This window comes from Caloenas nicobarica, chromosome 7, assembly GCF_036013445.1.
Source record: "Caloenas nicobarica isolate bCalNic1 chromosome 7, bCalNic1.hap1, whole genome shotgun sequence".
Lineage (NCBI taxonomy): Eukaryota > Metazoa > Chordata > Aves > Columbiformes > Columbidae > Caloenas > Caloenas nicobarica.
Window position 1 is genome coordinate 22,287,537 of NC_088251.1, and position 17,029 is coordinate 22,304,565.

The 17,029-nt window shown below is 42.8% G+C and overlaps 1 protein-coding gene across 2 annotated transcripts; it reads left to right on the plus strand.

The window, feature by feature from the left end:
* The first annotated feature begins 243 nt into the window (after nt 1–243).
* On the plus strand, nt 244–16,202 carry ANXA7 (annexin A7). 2 transcript variants are annotated; one of them, XM_065638556.1, is made up of 13 exons: nt 244–329; nt 3,633–3,690; nt 7,338–7,554; nt 7,841–7,948; nt 9,061–9,104; nt 9,488–9,590; nt 9,866–9,960; nt 10,668–10,781; nt 12,043–12,213; nt 13,662–13,832; nt 13,941–14,016; nt 15,175–15,287; nt 15,773–16,202. In XM_065638556.1, exons 2-13 carry the CDS (start codon nt 3,634–3,636, stop codon nt 15,893–15,895), a joined length of 1,392 nt encoding a protein of 463 aa, XP_065494628.1. In that variant the 5' UTR covers nt 244–329; nt 3,633; the 3' UTR covers nt 15,896–16,202. The 2 variants fall into 2 exon arrangements, with proteins under 2 accessions (XP_065494628.1, XP_065494629.1); XM_065638557.1 differs by having other exon boundaries at nt 9,064–9,104.
* Nucleotides 16,203–17,029: the final 827 nt, after the last annotated feature.

Below are 17,029 nucleotides of genomic sequence, written 5' to 3' on the forward strand. Positions count from 1 at the left end.
CTCCACTGGCCAAGCCGTCCTGCGTTTCTGTGGCACTGCTGTCTCTGAACTTACCTCTCGGCCGTCCTGCAGGAGCACTAGGCGAGCTGCAGCTTTCCCTCAGCACGGCGGGGCAGACCTGCACAGACAGAAAGGGGCCCCGGGTGAGCAGGGCCATCACCCCGGGAGCCGCTGCCCGCCCGCTCGGCCCTGCCGGGGAGCGGGGCCCGTGGGCCGGGCCGGGGCGGGCTCGGTGCCGGGGGCGGGGCGGGCACCGCCCGGCCCCACAGCCTCCATTTTGCGGTGTAGCTGCGGGAGAGAGGCCGGAGGCTCCGCAGGTCTTTCCTCAGGTGAGGCAGCCGGGAGGGGAGAGAGGAGTCGGCCGGCCCTGACTGGCGTCTCTCGCCCCCCACCCGCCGGGTCTCCTCACCCACCGCCCGGGGGCTGGGCCCCCGCCCCGCGGCGCCCTGCGGCACGGGCGGGCTGCGGCCCGGGGCGGCCCCGCATGCGGCAGCCCGCCAGCTCGGGGCTCGGCAGGTGCCCGGCTGAGGGAGGCGCCGGCCCGGCCCAGAGCGCCGCGCCCCCTGGCCGGGGGCTGCCCTCCCGCTGCGGAGCGGGGACGGGCCCCGGTCGCCTCAGGAGGAGTGAGTGCTACCTGCCTGCGCCCGCAGCCGCGCCGGTCCGGGGCTGGAGGCTGAGGGAGCGGGGAGAGGCCAGCGCCATACGTGACCGCCCTTCCCGCCCCGAAACAACCGGGCGGTGGCTCTCCGGGCGGGGCGGGGGCGGCTGGCGGCCCCACCGGGGAACTTTAAGGGCTCCGGGGGCGGGTGTGGTGCTGGCGGGGGCGTCCTCGGCCGGGGCGCAGGTGTGCGCGGGGCGGGGCCGGGCGGGCGGCGCTTCCTCCGCCCGCCGTGTGCGGGGCTGGGCCCGGGGAGCCCCGCGGGGGCCGCGGCAGCAGCGTGGGGGGCAGGTCACTGTTTTACCCGCCAACTCCCGCCCAACACACCGAGTCCGGCGCGTCCCCTGATGTTACAGCGTCAGAGCTGCATCCAGCCCCCCCCAAAAAGAGACGCTTCCCCCCCCGCCGCCGCCAGGTTTCGATGTCAGCCCGCAGAGAACCCGCGGGGTTGCCGCCGCAGCCGCCCGTGGCCGGCGCCCAGCCGGTGCCGGCGCCCGGCCCGCGGCTGAGCCCGCAACAGGGCCGGACATTAAACTCTGATGGGAAAATCTGTTGTTGTTTTGCTCATAAAAACAGTAATATCAGAGCCTCTGTTCTGCTTGAGGATGCTTGTGCTTGAGGTGAGGCCATGCGCTGCGGCAGCACAGTTCAGGGTTTACTAAGTGCTTAATAGTGTGCGACTTAAAATTTATCTCCTGGAAAACGTATCTGCATACTGAAAGAGGTTTCAGTAAACAATGTTGTCTGGTTATAGTAAGCTTTGAAGAGGGTCTTCTAACTGGTGTCAGAGGCGAGTCTGAAACTCCAATTTAGCATCGTGTCCATCTGGTTATAACAGGCCTGAAGTAATTGAAGCAACCGTCCTTACCGAACCCTTTCATTATTTTTTTTTCAAATAAAAAAGAAAAAAAATTACCTAGGTAAAGCAAACACAAAGAAAATATTTTAATTTTGTTTCTGTGATTCAGAAGAGTGACAAATAGGAATCAAGGTCTTGTTAAGAGGGGGATGATTAAATGAAATATCACAATTCCCAGTACCTGGCCCAAAAGAACTCACGTCACAAATGGAATCCTAGAAAAGGAACCAATACAACAAAAGTAAGAGAAGTGCTAAACAGTGCACTGTAAGTCACAGGTTTACACGGTGATTAATTTGCTAATCAAAAATATGACATAGCATTGATGGCTTGCTTGCTTGAAAATGAGGTGTTGGAAACTCATGCCTTAAAAAAGCTTTTTTGCCAGAATGTGTTTGTTAGTAAATCAGAGACATAGCCAAAAACTTAAATCCATTCTAAATTGTCTTACCAATAGGTCTAAAACTGGCTATATTTTAATATGGTTAAAAGATTGTTTGGTCCTATTTACTGTACAAATTAAATGTTTTACAGCTGTTTAAACAGCTGAGTTGCTGTCGCCAGCTGTTGATTTTGCATCACGAAAAACATAGTAAGTTGTACAGTGGAAATGATACAGTGCACCTCAACAAGTTTTACAGGCTTTACAATTCTGTCTTCTTAATAGTGTAACTTTAGCTGAATTACATGAAGCTGAAAAGGTGAAGAAGTTTTTGTTTGGTTGGTTGGTTTTTAATATTGAGTTTTGCTGACACAAGATTTTCCTGTAAGTGGAAAGAATGCAACTGAAATCGGAAGGAAGTGTTGCTGGTCATCTTGTTCTTGAAAGGAATTACAATTAGTGGTAAAGTGAGAAATATCAAAAGCAGTGTTCTGTTGTAAGCCAAATTTAAAGTGCATTCAAGCAACCGTCAATACTAAATACTGTACAGGTACCAGTTAAAGATGTTTCTTAGGGAAATAAATAGCCATGAGCAGTGTTTATGATTAAAGCATAGATTTACAAATACACGTCATGTTGTTCTTCCTCCTTTATTTATTTGGAAGTGTTAATCCAAGTTTGTCAGTGTGAGGCTGCATGGCTGTGCTTCTCTGCAAGTTGTTTTGGGCTCTTATTTGAACTAACCTATGCAAAGTTTTAATGTTTTTCACATTAAGTCTCAGGTGTTTAATTCTATGACCACCTATTTGCCTTAATGGTCCAATGCAGGAAGAAATCTGCTTTCAAATCCATTTGGTTTGGCCAGTGAATACCTAGAAATGTGAATAATCGTTCGCTGTATTGCAGTCGTTTTTGTATTTCCCATGTCCTTTGATTTGTGCATACTGTCTTACAAACATGCTGTGAGTAGCTCCCAGGCCCTGATCAGGGTATCTGGCTGGTGAGCATTAACATGTTGGGTTTTTTTTTTCTTGCCATTAAATGTTTCGTAACTTGGCTAATGGCCTCAAAGCTCCCTGCTCAACTGGTTGGCAACGTGGGGGGTGATCTCCGTCCCGCTCTGTTCCTGCTCCCCAAGCCTCTCTATTAAAAACAGGACTAAAACAGGTACTGGCAGGAAACAGAAATCTACACAAATAAAGTAATGCTGGGGGATTACACAGGTTTCTATCAAATAATGATTTTAGACGGGATAGCTAGAGTACTGCTCTTCCCACAGAACTGCCCCTGTGAGCGGAGACGTGCAGGGTGACAGGACAGTGGTGGCTGGCACGGTGCAGGACGGGGACCCTGCTCTGGCCTCACCCTTCTGTTTCTCTTCTGGCAAAGTGCTGAGCCCCCTCCTGCTGGCACCTTGTGGTATATCCTGTATTTCAGAGTGCTTTTTGGAGGTTCAAGCCTCTTACCGTGCTTCAATATCTATCTCACCCTAAATAAGAGTGATAGTTAATTACAAAGTTGAAGATGCTTCTCTTGTGAATCCTGCTTGCTATGGTTATGTGTATGAAAAAAAGGAAAGGTTTTGTGGGTTTAATAGCTGACAAGTACTCCTGAGCAATTCTAAAGGTACTAAACATATTGTTCAAGTGATTTAAGAGGTAATTAGCAAGGAAATAACTACTACAAAGTCATATATAGTGCCTTGACAGTGACTTTTTTTTTTCCCCCCCCAGAATGTCATACCCAGGTTATCCCCCTTCTGGTGGCTACCCTGCTTTCCCTGGTTATCCTGTAAGTATGGCTTTGGAATGTGTTGCCTTCCTAATCTATTTATATTCTGTAAACTACATATACTATATTCTTACTATTCTCTGCGTATAAATAGTAACTGTCAGTTCATATACAGTATTCTTCTCTAGATTATGGTCTTTGATTTGTCTATTGTGGTTTAACCCAAGCTAGCAATACAACCACGATAGACACTCACTCACCTCCTCCCCCCGCCCCCCCCAATAGGGGAGAGAATTGAAAGGGAAGGGAGAAACTTGGATTGAGATAAACACAGTTTAATAAAATAACAAAATACTAATACACTACTAGTAAATATATATATAAAATAGAAAGAAAAGATATTCAAGGCAATTCCTCACGAACGCGCTGAGCAGCCAGTCCCAGGAAACGGCACCTAGTCCCACAGCCAATCCCAGAGAGAGAAAAGAGAGGAAAAAGGCAGAAAACCCCAGAGGCCTCTGCAAAATGGCAAAAGGCCAGGCTAAATGTCCTGACTGAAACTCCCCTGGCTGTGCCCCAGAGAGAGAGAGCAGAGCGGAAGAGCAAAGCCAACTGGAAGGTCCCGATTCTCTTCACATCTGAAGCATGATGCTAATGGGATGGAATACTCTTATTGATCAGCCTGGATGTCAGTCAAGCTCTGCCCCATTTCTGCCCCCCTTCCTCACTGCCTCACACCTGGGGGCAGAGCGCTCAGAATGTCCTTGGCTCTTAGACCGCAGCAATTAAAAACATTAACTCTGTCTCAGAGTGTTATCTCTTGTTCTTAAACTAAGCCCCAATAATGAGCGTGCTAGCTATGGAAAAAAAAGGTTTCTAACTGCATGAAGAAAATTAACCCATTTTCAGTCAAACCAGCACATCTATATATACCTGCAGATGGCTTTACAGTTGTCTCGTCAGAATTCCAAGAAGGAAGTTATTGTTTTTTAATGTTGTGTATTGTTCTAGAAAGGTTTTTTATTGTGTGGTCTTGTTTTAGTTTATCTTTGTCTTGCGGGTTTGGGTTTTTTTGCATTTTGGTTTTGGCTTTGTTTTTTATTATAGCTAACTATCTCAGCAAATAATTTTTTTTTAAAGTATCAGTAGTTCTTACATAAATATGAGGGTCTTTACATACAGGGTCAGAGGTAATCTCTGAGCCAATCGCTACCAAATATTCCACGTACCCATATCCCAGGATTTACAGAGATGCTGATAAACTTCAGTGGCCATTACCCTCAGGAAGAACTTGGAATGCTTTACTCCAGTAGCTCAGCTTTCATACGACACCAGGCAAATATTTTTCTGAGGATAAAGACACCGTATCTTGACTTTGACCCCCTATCCTTCAGCTGCGGGACTTTGTTCCAGCTTCAGCTTATGGCTGAATGGAGTAAAAATTCCAATGAAACTTAATGGAAGGCTGGAATGTATCAAGCGTGGCTGATACTGCAGTCATTTTGATATGCCTGCATCATTTTTTAAAGCTAGATACAACTATGTGCTTTTATTAGTATGGCACTGATCATACTCTAATTGTAGGAATTTGATGCAATCTGTGTTTTATGTAGTACAGAACTAGACAAGCATGGAGCTCAGCCTTGATCCCATTAAGATTCTGAAAAGCTATAAATACATGCAATATATATAAATACATGTGATAAATTCTGCAATTATTTTGCTTTACAATTTACCCTTGCTCCCTCTGAAACACTAAAGTCAGTCAAACTAAAGACAAACATGTTAGAAACCAGACTTTCTTAACTCCAAGATTTCTTTTCCCCCTTAAGGTTGTGCTGAACCTTCATGATTTTAGCTGTAATTTATTCTTAACTACATGTGAAAATATTTTTTTTCTTAGTTAGCATCTAAAGTATAGCCAACTTCAATGGATTAATTTAATAGACCCTTTAGATTCAATATCAGCAGTTTGAGGTTTCCTGGTCTCATTGATGATGCCCAAAGTGCAAAAAAACAAAGTGAAATTATTTTCTTCTGAAATATTGATAGTTGTCTGAGCAAGGCTTTTGAGGATCCTAACTTTGGATTTGTGAATCTAAATTCCATTAAAATATTTTCGTTGAGTCTGGCAGAGAAAGGTTAGACTGTACTGCTGGGGAAGAGAATGTTATATATCCTGGGCATAGTAATCTGGGGCTAGAAATCTTGGGGCAACCAACCCAGAAGAGAATGTTTGAGCTGGACTTTACCACTTCACAGTGTATTGCTGTTTTCTGGAGTCAAGAATGAGTGTGTACTGTATGTGTGAGTGTGTGAGCCCTATTTCTAAAGCTAGTTGGTAAAGATGATTCCCAGCAAGTGAGTAATGAGTCTATACATTATGTTTTGCTATGAAGCTGATTTTAAATACCTGATTTTTAAGATCAAGTATATGACTTTAAACTTACAGGGTTTTCCCTTAGAGATCCTGGTCATTCAAGTAAATACTTCTAATGTACACTAATGCTAATAGCAACCTTTGTGGTATGACTGGTAAGTCATACACATAGCAAAACACAGGCATAGAGATGTCTGGCTCATTCTTTTTATTTAAAACCTGTAATAGGTGTTCAGTCTGACTCAGTGGCCCAGATTTAGTCATTGAATGTCCATTCTTTATAACCTGGATTCCAAAGGAAATGGAAAAAACAAACAAACCACCTCTTGTAAGTTCTTACCAAGTAACACTTGAAAATGCTGGTTGTGCAAGAGAAGCAGAAGTTTCAAAGATACTGTTAGGGAAGGTCTCTATTCCCTAACAATACTAAACTCTTTAAAGTACTATAAAAGGAGGAGATGAGGTCCTAGTGATTCATAGAGAGCAAGCCTTGCTGAGCTCACCTTTTCCTTATGTGGGATAGGAGTAGCAGCTTTCTAGTAAAGGAGCACAGGGGTCCTGGTGGCTGAGCAGTAGAATGTGGCTGAGCAGTGTGTGCCTGCGGGGGAGCCGATGACACCCCAGGCTTCAGCTAGAGCGAAGCCAGCAGGTCAAGGGAAATGGTTATTCATTCCTCTGTGCTCAGTGCTCATGAGGCCACATCTGGAATACCGTGTCTAGTTGTGGCCTCCCAGTACAACAGGGACATGGACAAGCATGTCCAGGGAGGGCTACTTGCCTGGAGAGGAGAAGGCTAAGTGGAGATCTACTCAGTCTTCTGCCATGTAAGAAAGAGTGATGGAGACATTGGAGCCAGGCTCTTGTCAGAGATACTCAGTGAAAGGGCAGCTGGCGCCAGCCACAGGTTATAACTCTTTAATTTGTTTTGAGGAAAACATTTTTCACCGTGAGAGTAGTCCTGGAACAGGAGTCCAGAGATGCTGTGGATTCATGGTTCCTTGAAGATACCGAAAACTTGACAAGGCCTTGTGTGACCTCATCCAACTCCAAAACTGGCCCTGCTTTGAAGGTGGATGGGATCAGAGGCATCCAGAGGTGCTTTCCACCCTACAGCACTCTGATTCTGTATGAACATGGGAGATGCAGCAGAAAACCCAACCAGGAGGCCCCCATCCAGGCTTTAGGAATTCTGCTGCTGCCGCTTCAAGTGCTGAATCTAATTATATAATTCACGTTGTTATACATGTGGACATTTTGGTAGCTTGAGAGTTTTTACTCTAATGTCCCCTGTTAGCAGGCAGACAGACATCCCATTTCTGTGTTTCAGCCGACAGGACAGGAGTCTGTGTACCCACCGGCCGGTCAGTACTCCTATCCCACTGTTCCTGAAGGATACCCCCCGGCAGGAGGAGGGACCTACCCTGCAGCACCACCGGGTGCTGGGTATCCAGGAGCAGCTGGATATCCCGCCCCAGGGGGCTACCCTGCCCCGGGGGGCTACCCTGCAGCTGCCCCAGCTGGAGGAATGCCACCTTATCCTGGAGGTAAGATTCTTTGTTGGAACACCCCTCGGGAGTGATTTCTGGTGTAACCATTCCCTGTGCTTGGTGGTAGTAAAGAAAAGCAGGTTTGTTCAGCTATCTATCGCTGCAGGCAGCAGCACGCAGGCAGATCGCCATCTGGCAGTAAATACCTGCGTGCTGGTGGCAGGGCCCTGCTGGTTTTGGGCCACTGCACACAGACACTGCTCTGCTCACTAACCTGGCTCATGCTGTGTCAGAAGTCAAGTACAAAACATTAAGCGTGCTTAAGTCTTTCTTCCTCTCCCAGCTCCTGCAGGCCCTGGCTTTGGTGTGCCTCCCACCGGCCCTGGCTTTGGTGGCTATCCACAGCCTCCTGCCCAAAACTATGCTGGAGGTGGACCAGCACAAATTCCAGGTATGTCATATATATGGAACTTTAAGCATTCAAGGTTAAACCAAGAGATCTCGGGATATGTAGTAACAAAAAACAGGCCCTTACCTTTGTTACTTGTAGCTGTTGAGGCTTGTATGCTGTACACCTACCACCCTTCCTGACAGGACCACTTGAAGGGCTGATGAGAACAATCTCTACAGGTGTTAGATCCAAAAGGGATGGCTGTCACTGACTAGTGGCACTGATGTAGTGCTTTAGGTTCTTATTCTTCTTCAAACTGCAAGTATCCGATGAGAACTGTCAAATCCGGAGTCGACATTCAATAAGTAGCTGTTCTGTTAATCTCAAAGAAATGGATGCATTGTTCAGATCTGCATGTTCATGCTGATCTCTGGCACAGTGAGGGAAGTGGACAGAAGAATGCACACCACTGCTTAAAAATGGTGCAGTGTTTTTAATGCTTTGAGTGGTTAGTTACCATTCAGACGATTTTTGTCCTGGAATGTCTCAGTTGTGTTTGCAAGAAATTCAGAGCAGCAAAAACTTTTTCTCAATGATTGCTTTGTTTAATAATAACTAAGCTGCTATTAAAATGATTACAATTGTACATATGTATTATGGATAAAAATAAAATTCCAGTACAAAAAAATGTAGTTGTAGCTCTTGTATTCACACTGCTTTTGATCACAGAAGGAGATATTTTCAATTCTTTTTGCACCAATGAATTCTTAATATTTATTGTTTATATGATAGACATTTTAAACTGTATAATATGACTTTAAAAGAGAGCACAGGACACACATTCTGCATTTCCATGGGTTATCTTGGCTTTTGTCAAAGACAGCAGTGTTTAATAAAAAGACAGTCTTCCAGTTCCCACACCACCAGTAAATCTAATCTTTTTAGAATTGCCTTGCTAGTGTATGTACCTGAATGCATCTATGATTGCTTCTTCCCATCATTTCCAAGGGCAAGAGATTCAGCTACTGATTATGATAGGTATCATTACTTAGGAAAAAAGTTTTGTGCAGAGGTAGGTCTATAAATGGCTTTATTTTCAGATTAGATAGCATTTAAGTAATAAGAGGAGAGCTAATTAATTAATTTTATCTTGTTCTTTAATTTCTTTTCAGTAGGATATCCTGGTGGACAAGCACCATCACCAATACCTGGTCCGGTATGTGCTGTATCCTCTTCTATAATCAATCTTATGTGGCTTCTGTAGTTTTAGTATTTTTACAGCTGTTTTCCAACAATTTACAGTGTGTTCCACATCAAGAGTTCCCAGCTACACTCAGCGCACAACCTGAACAAAATCATAACCCCATATCTGTGTATACTCACTCATCAAGTAGATCTTCATCTATACAACTGGGTAAAAGCATCGCCTTGGCATCAGTGGGCCAAAGCTTTTCAACACAACTAAACGTCACCCTGATTCTGTGTTAGAGAATAAATGGGGAACTAATGGACAACTCCTTCTCAAGTACTGACTCCAAAGTTGTGATTTTAATTTCAATTTGTGCAGGACAGCTAATTACCTGCGACTCTTATTTTCAGCCTGCAGCAATGGTTCAGTGTACCCAGGGCACAATTAAAGCTGCTCCAAATTTTGATGCTGGAAGGGATGCAGAAATTCTACGCAAAGCTATGAAAGGGTTTGGTAAGTAAGCAACAGAAGCTTCAATTTCTATTGAGCTAACTTCTTACTGCCATTTTGTCCTTTTCTTCAATATTTATTTAACCATAACATTTTTTCTTCCCAAGCTTTTCAGAAGTCACACTTTCAAAATGACTTGGGCAATTTAGTAGACAAAGTTACACAGAAAATTTGGTAGACTTAAATGGTAGTCTATACCCAAATGCAAGACTATGAAATGCCCCACCTCAGAGGGATTATTATGAGTTCTTACATGAAATTGCACTTCTGTTTCCAAGGAACTGATGAGCAGGCCATCATCAATGTTGTTGCTAACCGCTCCAATGATCAAAGGCAAAAAATCAAGGCAGCTTTCAAGACTATGTATGGCAAGGTATGTCCACTGGCTCTTTGAAGCACTCAACAAACCCAAAATTTCAGCTGCTGCTTTAACTGCCTGATTGCACTTCAGTCCTGGGGAGTGCTTTGGCCATTTTTTTAAAATGTGCTTCTTTTGGTTATATTCCGTGTGTACCAGGGGACATGTGGTATTTAATACGGCGTTGTCCTGATACCTGGCAGAAGCAGGAATGGGGAAAGGTTGGGAGCTGGCTCTGTCCCTGACCAAACAAGAAGCTTCTCTGGTTTTGTCATGCTTGATAGGTAGAAAATAATCAAGCTTAAACTGTCCTTGTATTAAGTGTCTGAAACAGTATACTGAGTTTTTTAAGCACACAAACCAGCACTGAAATCTGTTTTTTTGTAAGAAACAGAGAAGCTGCTTGAGGATTGGTTAGTCAATAAAAGGCCAAGATAATTTAATTTCTTCTCTCCGTCATTTTTGCAACTTAGACTGGCATTTTATAGTTGTGGCATTTTTCAGGACCTGACTAGGTCCTAAGTAGTTATGAGATACTGGAAAAGAACTGAGCTGTCCAAGTTTTGCAGAGAGGGAAGCTCTTTATAAGAAAACAAAGCTTCACAGGAAAAACAGCACAAAGGTAGAAATCAGCCACAAAAGTTCTAGCTTGATCTTTTTTCAGTATATGATCTACATGGTTAACACTCTCCAAAGCCCTTGCTCTGTTTCTAATTGAACAGGATTTAATTAAAGATCTGAAGTCTGAGTTAAGTGGAAATATAGAAGAACTGATTCTAGCACTCTTCATGCCTACCACCTACTATGATGCCTGGAGTTTACGTCATGCAATGAAGGTATGGTTTTCCTGTGAATGGAATAGTTTAAAACCATCTTAAAATGCTTACCTAAGAAATGAGAATACCCGATCCCTGCATTGTTGAAAAAATCCTGTAGTGGCAAACAAATTTTGGGACTGTGAGGCTAAAAATTATTTCCTACTGCGTCCCCCAGTTCCAGCCAATTTCTGCAGGATTAGCCAATGCAGAGCAGCCGTCCATCCAGCACAGGATGAAACGCTGCAGGACAGAACTTTATTCTCTGCCACTTGGCCATAATTTTTCCTGCAACCTAGAAAGGGCCAGGGTGCCATTAACACTGTAACCGCTGTTTAAATTGAAGGTACATACTTCTCCTTACTAAGAACAAACCATTGTTACTGAAAGATACTGTTGGATTATCCCTTTTTTTTTAATTTCCCAAAAGGACAACAATGAAAAAAGTATTTTCTTAAGGTCAGATGATGCATGTATCTGTTCAAGTGTTAAGACTGCATCAGAGATTAGGTGAGCTAGCAGGTTTCAGGTAAACTGGTACGTCCAGTTTACCAGAATTTCTTGCATGTTTGAGCTGCAGCAGGTGGCTCATACTGGAAACAAGTAACTTAACCCCTGTATGAATGCAGATCTTCTAAGGCGTGTGGAGCTTTAATGACCATCTGGCTTTGGTGGAGGCAACAGCCACTCTTGACCATTTAAAAAAAATTATAATACAACATTACCTGGAAGCCCCACATAATCCACTCCTATCTAATCCTTGCCTGGATAGAGATGACTGTACCAGTAAGAGCTCGTGGTACAGAGAACTCACAGTCAATTGTTATTGTGGAGAGAGGAACCTATGAAAAGTTCCTGCCGGTGCTCTGTCTTGAGGAAGTGGCCACACCTGGAATAGGGAACACACTTGTTTACTGACCAAAGCAGAATTTATGTGTGTATCTTCAGTTTTAAGGATTATCATAAGGCTCTACCTTCCTCCAGGATGTTTCCAGATTAAGGTTGCCAAGGAATTCCCTTCCTAAACCATTTTCCAGTTAACTTTGGCTGATGTCACTGTTGTGGATGTATGGTTTTGGCAATTTTTTTCTAACTGAATGTTTGGGGAATCTTCATTCCATTTTAAGTATATAGAAGACTTGGTGCTTTCATACTGCAAGGATACTGTTCTTACAATGTACACTGTATTAAATTTTGAAATAAGAGATGACTGGCTAATTTCACAGCTGAAGAAAACTGAATAGATAGTGCTTTGTAGTTATGCCCTTTTCTCTGTCTACAGGGAGCAGGCACCCAAGAGCGAGTGCTGATTGAGATCCTTTGCACAAGGACAAACCAGGAAATACGAGAAATAGTGAGCTGCTACAAATCAGAATTTGGAAGGGACATCGAACAAGACATCAGAGCAGACACTTCAGGACACTTTGAACGATTACTTATATCCATGTGCCAAGTGAGCTTTACTTTTTGTAAGATAATGGTGCCTGTGTATGCTTAGCAAGAACCAGGTTTTTAAGAAATAAGCCCTGGGCCACTAACTTATTCCCTAATGACAAGACAGCACTTCAGTCCCTCCCCAAGGATGAGACACTTCCTATCTATAAATCTATGATGAATTGTGTGTCCTAATTTAGCACCCTATATTCATTTCAGAGGAACTTACATGTAAATACTTTATTCTGCAGATGCAATCAAGTGGTACTCTAAAGCGGTGCTTCTCACTGCAGTTAAAGCAAGATGTTTTTTATTTTTTGCATATGTTAACAAAATAATTTGGGTGAATCTGACAGGATAACCTTTATGGTATATAGAACACCTCTGAGAATCCCTACATGCAAGCTAAGAGGTACCACAGGGCAAAACTTCCCTCCCAAGTTACACCACAGCCTTCCTTCCCTCCTCATCACCAGAATTAGGGAAGTGCTGCTATTGAACTCAGGTGAACACTGGAGCTTGCTTATCCCATATCATTTACTAGGGCTTATTTTATGTTGAAGAACAGTAACTTGCAGTCATCCATGTTTAGGGAGAAATATGTACTAATGCAACTTCCTTCATTTCTCTGACCAATCTGCCTATTTGCTGTTAGAATTTCTGTGACATTTCCCTATCTCGCTTGTCTCTACCTTTCCGAGAGTTCAGCTATGCACTAGGTGTTTAGATTAAAAAGTCAAAATCCACAAGAAAGCAAACCTTGAGAAGCTCATGCTGCTAATTTTTATTTTGATAAATCCAGTAGTTTACAATAACTGACAACCACATCATTTAAGTACTATATTAACCACTATAGATACAACAGTATTTAGGAGCACGTATTCATTCAGCCTACTCAGGCAGTATATTTAGCAGTATCCATCCATGCACTGAGCAGCAAAAAAAAACCCAAAGCACATTAAATGTCATACAGGCCCTACTGACATATTACAGCTATAGGAAGTGCTTTCTGGAGACATTATTACTTGAAATTAGCAAACTTCTAAATAAAATAGAAGACCTGAGATATTTCAGGTGTGCATATTCAGTAAGGTAATTCACTAGTTCATTTGTGAAGATTCTTTGCAACTTGAAGCCTAGAAACAAATCAAAAGAAAGCTTACATTATTAAGTAAAATAGAGAATTAAGTACAGTACTTAATTAGAACTATGAGATGGTATGTAGGGGTGAAACTGAGTCAGTTTGAAGCATGCCCTACAGAGAGGGTTCTCGGCACTATAGTATTTGTTGCCTATAAGAAATATTAATCCGAGGAGTCATTTTAAAGCAATGTAATATATTTCAAACTGGTATTACTCTTTCTGCTTCAAGCTTTGAAGATACATGCTTGGGGTCTACCCTGCAAGGAGCTAAAGCACAGCCTTCTCTGTGTAATTTCACTTGACATCTGTTGTCTTTGCTTTTAGGGTAATCGGGATGAGAATCAAACTGTGGATTATCAAAAAGCTCAAGAAGATGCTCAGCGTCTGTACCAAGCAGGTGAAGGAAAACTTGGGACTGATGAATCTTGCTTTAATATGGTTCTGGCAAGCAGAAGTTTTCCCCAACTGAAAGCGACAGTTGAGGCATACTCCAGGGTAGGAGTTCTTCACTGATTACACATGAGCTTGGTCAGTGTATTTTAAATTAAGGTTCCAGTTGTTACTGCATTTCATTATCCATGTATTAATCTTGTTTATTTGTAGATTGCTAATCGTGATTTATTAAGCAGCATTGACCGAGAATTTTCTGGAAATGTGGAACGTGGATTGAAGACTATTTGTAAGTGATGTGTTCTTCCCTCCCCTTATCCCTTAGGAATTAAACCTAAACATAACTGAAGAAGAATCCAATTCAACACTGGCCACATGGTAAATGAACACACAATCTGACACTCTGCTAGCACAAAAGTAACTTCAATTATTCAAATTATTCACTTTACACTTAATTGGAGAAAATAAGCATCTGCCATGAAGAAGTCAGTTGGAAGCAAGAAAAGGCTACATAGGAGCTACTTGTCAGCTCTCTGGGAAGGCAGGCAGCTACCCAGGAGCAAGGGGCACTGGTTAGTGCTTGTAGTTGTATTTTTCAGAGCTCTGCAAAATGACACAAGTACCAGGGTAACAGAGCCGTGACTCTGGTTGTGTGACACCTCAGCAGAGGCAGCTGAACCACCCCCACTCGTGATCTCAGAACCAATGCAAACCTACTTCAGGCACAGTTCCCTTTCCACTCCTCTTCCCCACCACCACCACCTGCCCCCCAAAAGCTCAGCATTTGCTAAGCAAAACTTCAGCAAAATACAAGACCTGTTTTGAATTCACTTTTTCCTGCTGGCTTATAATAGTAAGGCAGTTCAAATTTAGCACAATTTGCTGATAGTGAGAATCAGTATGATTTACTAGTAAATCTGCAGACACCAGGCCACCAATGCTCACCAAAATGGCAGCATTTCTGTAGCCATAACGGATAAGCAAAAACTTCCCAACTATATTCTGCTAAGGAGTTTTATGGGAACACTTTAGCTCTGAAAATCGTGGAACAGAGTAAAGGCTCATCTACCTGAAACGAGATCTATTCTGTAACTACTAGAGCGAGAACTCTTTACAACTGTACTTTTGTTATTGAGATTCTAGCAGTGGAACATGAGTAAAATACCTATCCAAGGACAAGAACTGTTTTTAAATTACCTATTTGAGAAGTAAGGTTTCAGCCGGCTTTGAAAAGCCCTTCCAAAGAAGTTAGCTGTTGATAACTGTAACTTCTCTTGCGAAGGATTAATTCAGTTGGTCATCTTGAAACTAAACTCAGCCCTATAAAATAGTTCCTGCAATCCACAGTAACTGGATCTTCGCCAATACCTACCTCTAGCTGTCTACAGCAAAAATCCTGAATTGACCCTGCCAGTGGAGCTAATTCAAAAAATATCCTTTATTGCAGTGCAATGTGCTTTAAATCGCCCAGCCTTTTTTGCAGAACGACTTTATTATTCTATGAAAGGCGCTGGCACAGATGATTCTACACTCATCAGAATTATAGTCACACGCAGCGAGGTAAGGAACTTTCTCCCCTGTAAATGTCACATGTAGTGGAAAGCGATCTACCCTAACCAGCTTTGCACTTGGTCCTTCTCCCATAGCTGTGGAAATCCTGTCTTGCAATGAAGCTTTTATGGAGTTCAGATTTAGAGGAACACATTTATTTGTTTTAAAGCTCTAGCTAGATGGCAATACTGCTTGTCTTCCTTCTTAACCGTGGTTGCCTGTCCTTGTAGCTGATAAGCACCTCAAGCTCCAGAAGAGTTAGGATGGTACAGTCCTAACAAAGCAAGAACTGCTAGACTCTGCTTTGGGAGCTGCTCCTCTGTCCTGACGGGGACCAGCTGACTTGTAAGATGTTCAGAGCTTATCAGTTGCACATTTCACGCTTGGCATGTGTTCTGTGGTCCCCGAGGGAAGAGATGCGGGGTGACTGTCTAGGATTTAAAATCATATACTGCGTTTAAGTTGTGGTTTTTTGTTTGTTTTACTTTGCATAGATTGACCTTGTGCAAATTAAACAGATGTTCACACAAATGTATCAGAAGACTTTGGCTACAATGATAGCAAGTGATACAAGCGGCGATTACCGGCGTTTGCTGCTGGCGATTGTTGGTCAATAGAAGAGGATTATCAAGTTTGTTTGTTTGTTTCTTTTTTAAACAAACTGAAGGACATGTAACATGCTTTATGCAGACACTGACCACCCTTGTATGTAAAAGAATAATTTTAAACTTTGTATAATCAAATATGCCTTCTTGATGATTCAATAAGCTTGTTGCACTTAAAATTGCCTTAATTTACAGCACATAATATTCTTTATTGTATAATAAAAGATATGTCATGTCTATTAGCCCTAAGCCTTAGTCCTTTTGACGCAGACAAAACCACCTCCCCTCTGTCAGACTCCTGCATGATTAAACTGTTTGTCTCAGCTGAACCTCCAGAATTCAACAAGTTTCTTGAAATACCTAAACTTAACTGCTAACTGTGGATGACAAAAAAAGCCTGAGGCTGTGATGTAAAGCATTTTACACCCCCGTTTAATGTTTTTCCATTGTAATGTTGAAAAAATGTTGAAAAACATGCAAGTGCTCTGTTTAAGTCACATTACACAGAGAGTTCAAGGACCTTGGCAAAATCTGACTGTACCCCCCTATTTAATTGCTTCAATTAGTTACAATTAGTGCTTAGTTACCATTATGCTTAAGGCAGCAAGGGAAAGGAGAAATAATCTCAGATCCAGTGTTGAAGTATCTCCTTGTAAAGGAATGTGTTATACAGCAAATGACTGAGCAGTGAACAAAGCCAGTATCTAAATGCTAACACAACAGAACACACGTAAATCACTGAAAGTGTGTAAAACACTGAAAGTGTGACCTAGACAACATACATGATTATGAGGGTGTTTTCAAAGGACTGAAAAAGAACAGCTTTGAATAGCGCATTTGGGTTTTTAGAAAGCCACACTGAATCCGTCTCCAGCCATAAATGTAACAGAAGCTTCAAGTCCAGCAGGCAGCAATGTGTTTCCTGACATTTCTAAGCAATACTTTTTCAAATAACAATTGTATTATAGGACGCACACAAACAGCAAAACCTTATTATTCCTCAAACAAAAGTAGCAAGGGCTGGTAGTGTTGATTCCAGTACCACAAACCTGTCACTCTTACACAGCATGTACATGAAGGTTTTTGCAAAACAATAATGGATACCAAGTTTACCGTACCAAAAAAGTTTAAGTATTTCACTTCCAT

Bases quoted from the DNA above. Each gene is read 5' to 3' on its own strand.
- ANXA7 (XM_065638556.1), top strand. From the start codon at position 3,634: ATGTCATACCCAGGTTATCCCCCTTCTGGTGGCTACCCTGCTTTCCCT. The intron at 3,691-7,337 runs GTAAGTATGGCT...TCTGTGTTTCAG, and splicing joins CTGCTTTCCCTGGTTATCCT to CCGACAGGACAGGAGTCTGT. The intron at 10,782-12,042 runs GTATGGTTTTCC...CTCTGTCTACAG, and splicing joins GTTTACGTCATGCAATGAAG to GGAGCAGGCACCCAAGAGCG.